At 39.8% G+C, this 13,608-nt stretch overlaps 1 protein-coding gene across 1 annotated transcript in view; it reads right to left on the bottom strand.

The window, feature by feature from the left end:
- The window catches only part of OCA2 (OCA2 melanosomal transmembrane protein), a 1,553,018-nt gene that overhangs the window by 1,414,340 nt on the left and 125,070 nt on the right, over positions 1 to 13,608 (bottom strand). The window contains exons 4-5 of the mRNA XM_044071808.1: positions 10,232 to 10,389; positions 9,188 to 9,270 (exon numbers count right to left, since the gene is read on the bottom strand). Coding sequence (XP_043927743.1) covers positions 9,188 to 9,270; positions 10,232 to 10,389 — 241 coding nt within the window. The remainder of the gene's footprint in view (positions 1 to 9,187; positions 9,271 to 10,231; positions 10,390 to 13,608) is intronic.

The following is a 13,608-nucleotide window of genomic DNA, read 5'->3' as shown; positions in this document are numbered from 1 at the left end:
CTCCTACCCAGTTGAACCTTCCTGGTAATCAAATGTCATTAATCAATACTTTGATTTGCTACAACTGGAATTTCCAGAACCCTCGCCCATCTCCATGGTGCTGACAACCGTGCAGGATATCGTTGTCACAGCCTGTGGTTTTCTTGACAGCCAACCTGTTGCCCTACAAAAGCAGATTGAATGTATAAAGTTCCTCGTCAGTCTTTCACGTTTTTTATACACTAATCCAAGTCCTGACCCAGCAGCTAATCCTGCTGCTGCCAAGCATTTCGTTAATTCATCTGACATGGATGGCAAAGGTAAGTTTGGGGAAAAAGTGTATGCTTCTGCAACTTTGATTTTTAGAATTTTTAATTGTCAGGCTGATATGTTAAAGTTTATAATGAATAATTGTGAAAGTATGAGGAATATTTTGGCTGCAGTTTCCTCTCATGAGGAAAAATCTGCTTTTCGTAGCCTAGTTTCTTCTGTTTCTCAGGTCACTACTCATTGTTTGAAGTATGTACTGCATCCAGGGCTGTTGGCACTGGTAATGTTTTGAGGATGTTTGTCTTTCTGCATTCTTACAACCACTCAGAAGATGTCAAAAATAACATTTTGAATTCTCCTTTGGACAGAGATTAATTTTTTGGTCCCACTGCTACAGAGGTTATCAACATGTGTGAGACAGGTAAGCTAATTAAAGGAATTGTCTGCACTGTCATTCAGTTTTAGCAAGAAACAAAATAAATAGTCTCAGCGGAATGCTGGTAAGCAAATAATTCGAAAGCAATGGCACGAGGATCCAAAGAGAAAGCTGGAACCCTCCAGAACAAAGGATAATCCAACAAGGCAGAATGACTATATAAGGGACCTTCCCCCAACACACACACACACACACACACACACACACACACACACACACACACACACATATACCACACACACACACACACATATACACACACACACACACACACATACACACACACACACACACACACACACACACACACACACACACACACACACACACACACACACACACACACACACACACACACACACATATACCACACACACACTCACACACACTATTGTGCACATTAACACACACACACACACACACACACACACACACACACACACACACACACACACACACACACACACACACACACACACACACACCACACACATACACACACACACACATACCACACACACACATACCACACACACATACCACACACACACACACACACACACACACACACACACACACACACACACACACACACACACACACACACACACACACACACATATACCACACACACACACATACCACACACACACATACCGTACACACACATACAACACACATTGGCAGTACCTTACCCCTTCCACAAGGTTTGAACCTCCATTTCCCTCTTTGGCAACAGACCTGTTTCAGACAAATGGGTTGAATGTTATCCATCTAGTTTACAAATGGAAGTGGGAACCTCTCCTTCCTTCCCAGGGGATTCTTCATCATCCACCAGACCAAACTCTTCTCTTCCTTCCTGTCCTACATCATTTACAGTCTCAGGAGCTAATAGAAACTGTTCCACCTTCCCAGCTAAGGAAAAGGTTTTATTCAAGAATGTGTTTAGTGCCACAGAAAGAAAATTTCTGAAATACAGTCCTGGATCTTTCTTTCCTGAATAAAATTGTGATAGTGCCCATGTTCAAAATGCTTTCATTTCATACCCTGTTGCCCCTTCTTCCTCATTTGAGTTTTCTTGTAACCTTAGATTTAGAAAATGTATATCATCACAATCATTCAGATTTCAGGTGTTTCTTGAGGTTATGTGTGACTGGATCACATTATCAGTTCTCTGCCTTACCCTTTTGGCTATCCACTACTCCAAGAGCATAAAAAAAAAGTATCTAACTCCTGTTGCAGCCCATGCAGGCTACAAGATATTCACATTTTCAATGCGTAGACAACTTACTTATTTACAGAGTCAGGCTACAAGATATTCACATTTTCAGTACGTAGACTACCTGCTTATCTTTACAGAGTCTTTTTCAAAGTGTCAGGAATATCTCACTTGAGTAAGAGATCTCCTATACAGGCTGGGATTCCAAGCGAGCATTCAAAAGTCTTACTGTCTCCATTACTCAAGATTGGGTTTCTATGGTGCCTGCTAGACACATCAGTGCTAACCGCTTTTCTTAGATCTACATGTGGTTCCAGTCCAGGAGTTTTCCATTCATACTTCTGTCTCTGCAAGGGAATAATTCATGCTTCTGGGTCTCCTGGCGGCTATGATTCTCATAATAACTCTTGCAAGACTCCCACATGAGAAAGATACAATGGTATCTGAAGTCTATTTGGTCCCAACGTCAGTATCAATTGCTTTTTAAAATTCTAACGCAGGGATTTTTGAAAAGGAAAATCACTTGGAGACATCAATTTTTTTCTGCTGCCAGGTCTTCCCTTTTCCTTCCTGCTCTGAACAGTCGGTCACAACACACATTTTGGACTTTGATTTGGGAACAATTTCAACAAGAATAAAAGTGCAAGGTTTCTAGGACAAGAACGATGAAGCAAAACACATTAGCATAGAACAAATGCTAGGTCTTATAAAGGGGATCAGCTCTCTGAAGTATATTCCCCAGAACCTCTTCATGTCATTAAACAGTACTACAGTGACGAGATACATAAATAAGTAACGGAGAACCAGATCTTACCTTTTCTGCAGGTTAGACATCTTAGCATAGGATCTGGCTTTACAGCACAATCTCACTCTGTAGGCATCTTGTATTCCATCAGAGCAAAATTGTGTGGCAGACAAGCTGAACAAAACTAAGGCAGACCCTTATGAATAGAAACTGAATCAAGGGGCCTTCCAAGATATGATCTAACTGTGGGGAATTCCTCTGGTAGACCTTTTCTGCCTCCTTTCTAAATGATCATCTGGCAGAATTCTGTTCCAAGCAAGATGGCCTGGAAGACAGATGTCTTTTCTTTTCTTTTCTTTTCCTTGAGCATAAATATTCCTGCATGCTTTTCCACCCTTTCACTAATATTCAGGGTACTTCTAAAGACTCAGGAGTCCCTCAAGATCATTATGGTGACTCCCTTCTGGCCTATACATCAGTGGTTCTCCCGGTTTTTGGAATTGGCCAGATTTACCACAAATTTCCTTCAGAACTTCCAATCAGTTGTTCCTTTATTGTCAAGATAAGAAGAAGTTACAACCTTGTCAAAGCAGACCATTTCCGAATGGTTGCTCCTTCTGTTATTCCCACTGCAAAAAAAGCTATTCCAGGCAGAGTCAATATGCTCATTCTACCAAGGTCTTGGCTTCGTTTATGGCGTTTTGGAAAGGGTTGGACATGACATGTATTCTAGAAGTAGCAACTTGGTTATCAGTGCATACTTTTACAAAGCTCTAAATGCTAGATTCTTTTTCCTGGTTTAGGAACGGGTATGCTAGGTCCAAAAGCTGTAAACATTCAACAATGTGAATTCTTGTTTACTAACTAGGTTTCCAGATCATTTAATCTGTTTAAAGCAAGAGCAGGCATGCTTTTTGCAATGAGTACTGTTCAAGTTGTAGGCTAAAAAAATGATAGACAAACATATGATGCACCACAGACTGACCATTCACTTCTAACTGGCAAAAAAGTAAGTACATGGTGTAGCCTATTTTATAGTTATGATACCACTAATGATTATGGTGCAAGACTGCAGCTGTGCACTTTTGCGGATGACTAACTGCTGAAACGATTCATCTGAAAGACTGACATATTTGGGTTATTTCAAATTGCATAATGATTTCCTGCATTACATTTACAGCATTCCAGTTCAGGTAGGGAAGAGGCATTAACATTACAGCTGTGAGGGTATGGTCATCATAGCATCAGATCTTTTAAGGAGTGGTCACTGCAGCAGTATATCACAGACCTTGCAACTGTCCCTCTTTTGGAGGAACATGCCTATTTTCAAGTCTGAATTACCACTGCACAAGACAGACCTATTTTGGAGGTACGTCCATACTTCCAGGCCTGATTTACCACTGCACATGGCAGACCTATTTTGGAGGTATGTCCCTTCTTCCAGGCCTGATTTACCACTGCACATGGAGAACCTATTTTGGAGGTATGTCCCTACTTCCAGGCCTGATTTACCACTGCACATGGCAGACCTATTTTGGAGGTATGTCCCTACTTCCAGGCCTGATTTACCACTGCACATGGCAGACCTATTTTGGAGGTATGTCCCTACTTCCAGGCCTGATTTACCACTGCACATGGCAGACCTATTTTGGAGGTATGTCCCTATTTCCATGCTTGATTTACCCCTTCACGCAATTTTCTCATTCTTCCCCAAGTGACATTTGAAGTTGTGGAGTATCTCGATAACACACTACATGACCAACATGTAATGAAAGACGACACACATCTTACATCTTCCTTTTTCAGAAGTAAAATAAATGACCTTGTGTGGTAGAGTTTTGTAATGCAGTTCATTAAAGTCTACAGACCATATACTCTCTAATAGTGTGCTTATATTTTTGTCACTCTGTTTTTTAAACATAATTTTTTGAGTAGTTTTCCACATTCCACTTGGAAGCAGAACAAGTTTTGTTTCATTTTTTATTTAAATTTTATTTGGATTACATGCCCTGCTTTTTGTCTGAATGTACCTACTTTTCATGGGGCTTTGTACCTATTTTCTATGTCTACAGGTTAAAAGTTATGGTCTGTCATAACAAATTAGTTTACTAATCAGCGGTGCTGTGTGGGTCCATCTATCATTTCTATAGTTATATTGCCCCTAGCAGGGTAAAATTGATCTCATACCAACATACATACTGGTTTAAAGTGATAGGAGTTTCCCTTATAGCTAACAGTGGGATCTTCATGTGTTTTTTGTCAAGAAATGTCTTACAGACACATATTATTGTAGTGGGCGAATGACAGCAAGTAACCTGTAAACAAACAGCACAGCTATTTATGAAAGCAGTATATTTACAAAGGTAAAAATATGAAAATGTTTTTTATGCATGGTTAAAGAAGGCAGAGGGAGGGTTTATTACAATGGTGTCTACCTTAAAGATCTAATGCTCTGGCAAACATACTCATGCAATTAGTAAATCATAACATGAGGGTAGAGTCCTAAGCAGCAGGCAGGTAACCCTTGGATGGTGAAGAGTTACAGAATCTTCTATTCAACAACCACGAAACATCTCCCACCCCTACCCAGAATGAGCTTTTAGCTTGTAGTGTTTACTGACAGCATTAAGAGCAGTTGAAGCTGTTAGCTCGTGTCTCAAATACTCAAATTTGTAAAACATGATGCAGACATAGTTACAGCAGTGGTGGCAATGGGCCAACCATTTTGATAATGTTTACCTAGTAACAAGAAAGCACCTTTTCTTTTAATGATGGAAACAAAAAGTTTAACAGATTTCCTGAAAGAACTAGCACTTCAGGTTTAATATTTTTGATAAGTAGGATAAAACATTAGTCACTAAACTGACTGGTTTGAGGAAACCGCAGAGGCCATCTTTGGTAGCAGAGTAGATTTTCTGTTAGTTACCCTCTTAAAATGGAATACAGTATATAAAGGTTAAATACTAAAGCCTGTAATTCAGAAAGTGTTCTGTCTTAAGTAATTACAAACAAAATAATGTAGGGAATTCTTGCCTGACCATCCAGCCTAATCCAATACATCAGTGGCACATCGGTTCCCTCTTCCTGGCTAGTCGTATCCATTACCAGTGGAGGTAGGAGTCAGTGTGCCAGGCCATCATCTAGAGCAACTCAGTTTCTTTTTTGCTATATTTTTCTTGTACTACTTTTGCTTTTATACTAAGAAGCACATGACAAGCATGCAATGGAGCCAACAAGGGCGCGCACATGCATTCTCATTTCTGTACCACCATGACAAGGTTCTTGCTTCTGCTGCTCTGACTAAATGCATCTTGGAAACCAATTCAAAGCCAGTGCAAGATGTCACTCCTAAAACAGGATCACCTGAAACTCTCCAAAGAATGAAGAGCAGGCTTTCAGCAATTCAGTCACTAATTGCCCCCACCACAAGGTGGATCCTCCAGTGTTTGGGCTGATATTTAAGCACAGATTATATGGGCTGTATGTAGTCAGAGCTCTGTCCCTCTGCTCTGAACAGCCAAATGCAACCAAGGAAAGTGATTTGCATGAAAGGTAAGCTCAAGCAATATGCAGGTTCAATGCAAAGCAGAGTTAACATTTCAAACATCCAGTTCAAGTTCCAAGAAGGTAAATGCAATCTTTCTGGATGTCTTACATGCAGAACATTTTTAAGGAAACTTCTAACTGGAGAAGTAGCTGCTTGAGGTAAAAGAAGAATATAGACTAAAATCACAGATACAGCTTGATAAAAAATAAGATTAGTTTCAGAAGTAATTGAAATAGTCCAAGAATCTCAGCACTGGACAATTAACACTGTCTTTGCTTGCCATTTTGCCATTTCAGAAAATCTTTTGTACTTCTGAAGGAATGGTTTTCTTGTAGTAGGTCTCTTGGACTCAGTCATAATTTTCAAAACTTCCGAAGAAAATATTTCCTTGTTAGGAATAAAAGTTCTGTGCTCCAAGCTAAAATCCTAAAATAGTTAAAGTTTGCATGAGTACTTTTGTCTGCCTGTTGTGTAAGCAATGTTTTGTTCAAAGTGAGCTGAAAAGGTGGATTATCAGTGGAGGTCAGGCAACACTGGTTAAGTAACAAATGGAAGACTGAGTGACTCGAACCCAGGACTACAAGATAAAGCCCATTAGCATCTTGTAGCCTTAATCAGCTGTGCTAAACTGCCAGACAGATGTATAGCTAAACTGATTTAACGCCAGTCATATTTTCCAGGACACCTCAGGAAAATATGCATACACATCTAAAATATTTTACTCATTTAATAAATACTACATAAATTAATAAGGATATGTTAATTTCAGGAAATGATGTTGTTCGTTACCTTTGTGGATATAAGGACTGGGAAATTTCCCAGAATGGGAATAATGAATCCGGTGTGTCTAGCCTTCAACACTAGATAAAACCATTCTGTAAACTATAGCTTGTGGGCTGTGCTTTTTACATTATAGGATACCTCATTTACATCAACATAGCCTCACACTTTGCTCCCTTGCACTACTAGCAGTATGTCACAGATTTGCCTCCCTTGACTAATGCACATGCTTAATATACTCAGTGGTGCCAAACCTCACGTAAATATGATTTATGCCAGGGCACACTTTAGAAAAATGGAACTCAAAATGCATGGCAAGATAAACAAATTCAAATAAAAATGATGCAGGAATATTACATTCATAAGAATAGTCACTGCAGATTTATCTGACTTGTTAAAGATTCATGTCATCATCATCATCAGCCCTCTTTTTCCCATTTTTTTTCTAAATGGGATCGGGGTATTGTGTTTACTGTCGCCAGCTTTCTCGATTCAGTACCACACTCCACCCTTCCTCAACACTCATGTTTGACTGTTGCCGATCTTCTTTTACACAATCCATCCACCTCTTTGCTGGACGTCCTCACTTCCTCTTACCTTCTCCTGTCTGTCCCAAATCTTCCTCACCAGATTGTCTTTTGCTTTTCTGCACATGTTCAAACCATCGTACTCTGTTCTCTTTAATCTTTTCTGCAGTTGGAGCTACTTTGGCTTCTGCTCTTATGTCCTCATTTCTTCATCTGTCCCACAGTGTACATCCTACCACCCTTCTCAGGCACTTCATTTCCATCACCTCTAGCTTCTTCAACTGTTCTGCCTTTACTGCCCAGGTTTCTGTACCATACAGTAGTACTGGTCGCACCACTGTCTTGTACACCTTAATTTTCAGCTTCTTTGGCATTCTTGTCATAGACTACACCTGACACTCTATGCCAGTTGGCTGCAGCCCCTCTGATTCTACCTTTGACCTCTTTATTCAGACTACCCTTCTCCTCAGTCACCCTCCCAGATACTTGAAGCTGTTTACCTTTCCACTATCTTCCCTTCTATCACTATTCTCAGCTTCTTCTGATTTCCCCAATTTTCTGTCATTACCACTGTCTTATCTGTGCTTAGTTTCATCCCATGTGCCTTCAGTTTTGCATTCTGTTCCCCTATCCTTTGCTGAAGTGCTTGATCAGGGTCTGCCTGTACTGCCACATCATCTACGTACAGCAACTTTGTTGATTTTTTCCCCTCCAACCTGTTTGCTAATGTAGTTCATCACCAGTATGAATGGCAGTGGACTCACAGCTGAACCCTGGTGTACACCCACTCCCACTGGGAACCTCTCTGTGAGGCCAAACACTGTTCATACTTAAGTCATTGGGTCCTTGTACATATTCTTCACTAATTCTACCAATATTTCTGGGACCTCAAACCACTGCAATACTGCCCAGATCAGCTTTCTTGGGATCTTGTCATATGCTAGTTGGACTCTCTTCTCAACCTAGCTTCTTCTCAAGTATCTGTCTCACTGTAAACATCGGGTCAGTTGTGCTGCATCCTGCCATGAATCCAAACTGCCTATTTCCCATCTTACTGTCTACTGCTCTGCATATTCATTTATCAATCACCCCATCCAGAACTTTCATGTTGTGTGATAGGAGTTTGATGCCTCTGTACTGCCCACAGTTGTGGCTGTCCCCTTTGTTCTTACACTGGCATGAGTATGCTTATTCTCCAGTCATTTGGGATACACCTTTCTCTCCATACTGCTATGAATACCCTCACGAGTCATTTCTCACCTATCGTACCCAGCATCTTTATCCTATCTGCTGTGACCTCATCTGAGCCTGCTGCTTTCCATGGCTTCATTTTCCTTAGTGCTGTTCTTACTTCTTCTTGGGCGGGCTCCTCTTCTCTCATCGTAGGCTGTTTCTGGGGCAATATAGCTTCTTCATTCAGAAGCTGATGGAAATACTCATTACATCTGCCTTTAATGTCCTCTGGATTGGTGAGCAGGTTGTTGCTGACATCACTTATGAAGGGTATCTGACTATTTTCTTCATGTTTGGTAAATATTCATATACTTGATCAAACTTGTTTGATAAAGACCAAATCAACAAAATATTCCTTTTAAGACTGAAAAGCCAATGTCTCTGCATACTGCAAATTTATAGGTGAATTTTTATTAAAATATCTAACTTGTGCATTTGTTTATCAGCTTACCTGTTTGCCATTTCAAATGTTTTGGTTTTCATGACTTGATCCTTTCTGCGAGAGCTTACAGCTACAGACCAGTTGTAAAAAACCTGAAAAAGATAATAAACTGTAAGTTATCTTAACATTTGCAGCATAAGATGTGAAAAGTATCGCCTGCACTTTAAATTTGAGTGATAGTGTAAACTAGTAACCATGATCAGTGCTGCAAACTTGGAAATATGCAAGACACCCAAGACAACAAACTTAGTAATGCATACTGAGTCCTGTCCATAGCCACATGTATGTCATACCAGTCTGCAGTAAAGTTTTAAATATGTCCCAAGCTCTTCACAGATTCTGGATGTAAATATGTCCTAGAAATTTTAGGCCTTAACAAAATCACTGGTGTTTCACTGATACTGCTATACCTTTGCTAAGCCAATCAACAAAATTCTACTTACAGATAAATTCATTCTATCAGTGACGTGTTTGTACAATTTCATTTATTTTATATATATTTTTTTAATTCATTAGTTGTTTTCCTGTAGGTATCATACTTTAAGAAAAACAATACCATTCTGTTCTGTCATCTTTAAGAACCCACTCGCTGTTAACAGTATTTGAACCCTAGATTATCGGAAAGAATCAAAAGACTATAAGCACACTGACACCGTGAGGAGAGCAACATAAGTGAGAAAACTGCTTGCAAGATAAATTCAGATGCGTACACATGATACGTGGAAAAGAAAAAGACAAAGTATTATGCTGTTCCTTAGCAGACTTCATTTTGTGAGATCCCCGCTTTCTATGATAAAGCAATACTGGCTGTAAAAGCTGCAGGTGATGATATCTTTTAAAATAATAAAATAAAAATAAGTCAGATAGTTGACAATGTGTGCTGAAAAATCAATAATTCTATCACTGACAGCAACAACAGCTGCCTGGAGTGGCAACATTAAGAGATGAAATGCTGGCTGGGAGTGCATTACTTTCTATGCTGCTGACCACAAGCTAGTAAAAGAAGCAGAAATGAAATGTCTAAAGAAATCAGTCTTCTAATATACTCTTAACCTGTTGTGCACGTCTTCTCTTCGGGCCAGCATCTTCAAGCTGTTCGACTTGAACAAGGATGAATTCTTCCATTCGTCTGTCTGCTAAATCATCAGAAAATGGTCCTCCAATTTCTAGTTTTAAAAGGGCACCATCTCTAAAATCAGTGAGATTCACAGCTGGTGACAGCATTGTTAAAGAAAATCATATGCAACAATTTGGGGGGTAAATCATTTCCAAGGCTTTTTACAACTTGAAAGCAAAATGAAATTATTCATTTCCAAGGCCTTCTGCAACTTAAAAGCTAAAGGAACGTATTTGCTCAGTGAATTCCTAATATCTTTCTTATGAAGACATTAACTCCTAATATGTTACATTCAGTATAGTCATATATTTTACAGCACGGCATTAATTTGATTTCTGGTTAAAGAGATCCAGGTGTGTGTGTGTGTCTGTGTGTATCTGTGTGTGTGTGTCTATGTGTCTATGTGTGTCTGTGTATCTGTCTGTGTGTCTGTGTGGCTGTCTGTGTGTCTGTGTGTGTCTAAAAGGCACTTTCACAATATTTTTAGTAACATTTGTTACCTCTGAAACCGGCCAGTGTCATGGTCCCTAGGCATTAGTTTTCATTAACCACAACTTATTAATTGATCTTCAGGACTTTTTTTTTTCTTGTGCACCAAAATGGAGCTCTAAATATCCAAAAGTTGGGAAGAATGTATACAAACTAAATAGGTCTCTTCAAAAAAACATTAAACGCACTATAAAGGTATACTTTGGGGATGGTACTTGGCTATATTTTTGGGTCCATTATAAAAAATATTTTATTACTTTTCACAGCTTTGTTCTATATAACAACAAAAGTTTAATACCATACACCCTATATTGAAGTGAAAAAGTAACACTGAACATGTTAATCAGCTCATTGGTAGAGTATAAAGGCCTGACTATGGTCCTGGTAACCCAAGTACAGCTGGCTGCTGAGACACCTGCTGCTACAGGAGGGGGCAGGAATGACTCTGATAGTCTAGCTCACCTCTATTCAGGGGGAGCGGAATATGTGTATCGATGTGTGCACACGCGAGTGTGTGTCTGTGTGTGAGTACAAGTGTGGGCGTATGTCTGTGCATGTGCGCGTGCAAATGTGTGTGTTCATGTGCATGTGTGTGTACCTTGGCATATTATCTGAAGCAGAATCCCTAATGGAGCCTGGTATTACATGGTGGTGCTGTTTACAAGGGGGAGACAGGGTCACTGACTGCATACATACACACGAAGCCATGTACATACATCACACTTGGTCATTACACACCAGCCCCATGGATGCTTTCAAGTACAAAGTAATGTAGTCACGCCAGGTTGTAACAAGTGCTTCATTTCATAGGCCCATTCACATAGTCTTTTTTGCACTAAAAAAGCTCACCCAATGAACTTAGTCATACATTTTCTATAATCTTTTATACATTCCTAATGTTCCTTGGCATATGGAAAGTGCAGAGTCTTTGTGTTTCATTACCAAAGTACAATAAGTTTAATGTGAAAATCGAGGCAACACAAAAGAAAAAGTCACAGATTAATAAAAGGATGATTTTACAACCACTGTAGAGGAGAGAGTCAGTTTGGCCTGCTGCAGTGTCAGGGCCTACTGAGGCAGAAGTGCATGGCATTCAGTGTTTGCCCCAGGGATATGCACATGTGTGCATGACAGTCTGTGTTTGCCCCAGGGATATGCACATGTAACTGCCAAGTCTTGAACTCACAACAGCCTTTATGGAGTTTTGTGCAGGAACACATGCACTCACAGAGGATGACACTTCAGGACCTTGCATCTGTGAGTATGCACATCAGCCACCGAGGTTGTGTTAGGGCACAAAATCCCTTATGGCTGCCCAGATGATGATCCCACTTTGAACAGTACTCACACATATGATAGGGAACAAAAACGCGGCTACGGCAGAAGTTAGCTGGTCATCAGATGCAGGAGACAGAAAAAGATGCAATTTTTTTATGGAAAAAAAGGAATTTCTGCCAACATGCATCTCAGCTGTCATTTATTTTCAGGGAAATTTCCAATATTATTTCAAAAGTTTACCTTGTTCCTTTTAAATTTTTTAATTTTGTGACAAAGCAGCAAGGGTTAAAATCTTTACATAATCCCATGTATTGCAGTTACAAACATTTGGCCTTCCTAAAAAATAAAAGTTATGTACTTAGCATAATAAAAGATCTGCTTTGGAAGTTTCTTCTCCATAACCTCTATAGCTAGTAGTTGTAGATACTTAGCAAAGCTCAAAAAACTTATCCAGTCTACCTTATCCTCAGACCTTTACCTATAACTTTTGGTACAAAATAATTTCTCTCCTGATGTCAAAAGTCACAAGTTGGCACTTCCAGTGAAAAAACCCAAAATAGACAGAACACCAAAAAATGAGGCAGCGCTGGTGCAACGGTTAGTGTTGTCACTTCACATCAAGAGGTTCTCCTGTTCCATTCTTGGCTGGAGCACCTTCTGTGTGGAGTCTGCATATCCTCCCCGTGGTCGAGTGACATTAAAGACATGCAGGTAGGTGTGAGCGTGAATGGGCGTGCCTTCTTTGAAGGTTGGGCATCGAGCTGGCAACTCGTCACCGTAAAAATCCATTGCCAATCATTAGCAGACCGGAGTTCCGCTGTGGCGACCCCTAACCAGGAAAAGCTGAAAGAAGATTTACTATGCTCCAAAAAATACAGTACTCAGAGGAAACCTCTGGTCTCTTAGTGGGATTGCAGGCATGATTATAGAAATGAAATTGCCAATGCAGTTCTATTGTTATAGAAAATAAATCATTTAATTTCTGACATTGGGCGTTTTAACTTTGTCACTTCTAGGCCAGTATCACAAGCTTATCCTCTAGGGGGCTTTTCCAAATTCTGGCACCTCCAAAGGCACATCTTGACCTGGAGGTGAGATCCACAGACTGCCTTACAAAGGTGTTTGGTGATGCTCAGGTGGCAGCAGCACAAATGGCATCCAAAGAGGCATTTTTGGAGAAGGCTTGAAAGATGGTAAAGACTTACCATAGCTTTATTAGCAAAATCTAAAGCAGTGAGAAAGCCAATAAGATGATGTATCCTTGAATGTTTTTTGGCCCTGTTTATTTGAACAGAAGGTTACAAAGAAATGTGAATCCTACCTCATAGGTTTGGTTCTTTCCAAATAAAATCTGAGTTGCTATAGACATTCATACAATTTAACAAATATTCTCCCTAATTAGATTAGTTTAAGAAAAAAACTTAAAGATCAACTGATTGATTTATATTATATTCTGTGGCATACTTGGACATAAGGGAAGGAATGGTACATGATGAAACTCTCTTTGTGGAAGATGATATATGGTGGATAGAGACACAAAGCCTGC

Source organism: Protopterus annectens, chromosome 5.part0, assembly GCF_019279795.1.
Source record: "Protopterus annectens isolate FY-2018-M chromosome 5.part0, PAN1.0, whole genome shotgun sequence".
NCBI classification, from domain to species: Eukaryota; Metazoa; Chordata; order Ceratodontiformes; family Protopteridae; genus Protopterus; species Protopterus annectens.
This window is presented reverse-complemented; position numbering and strand designations above follow the sequence as displayed.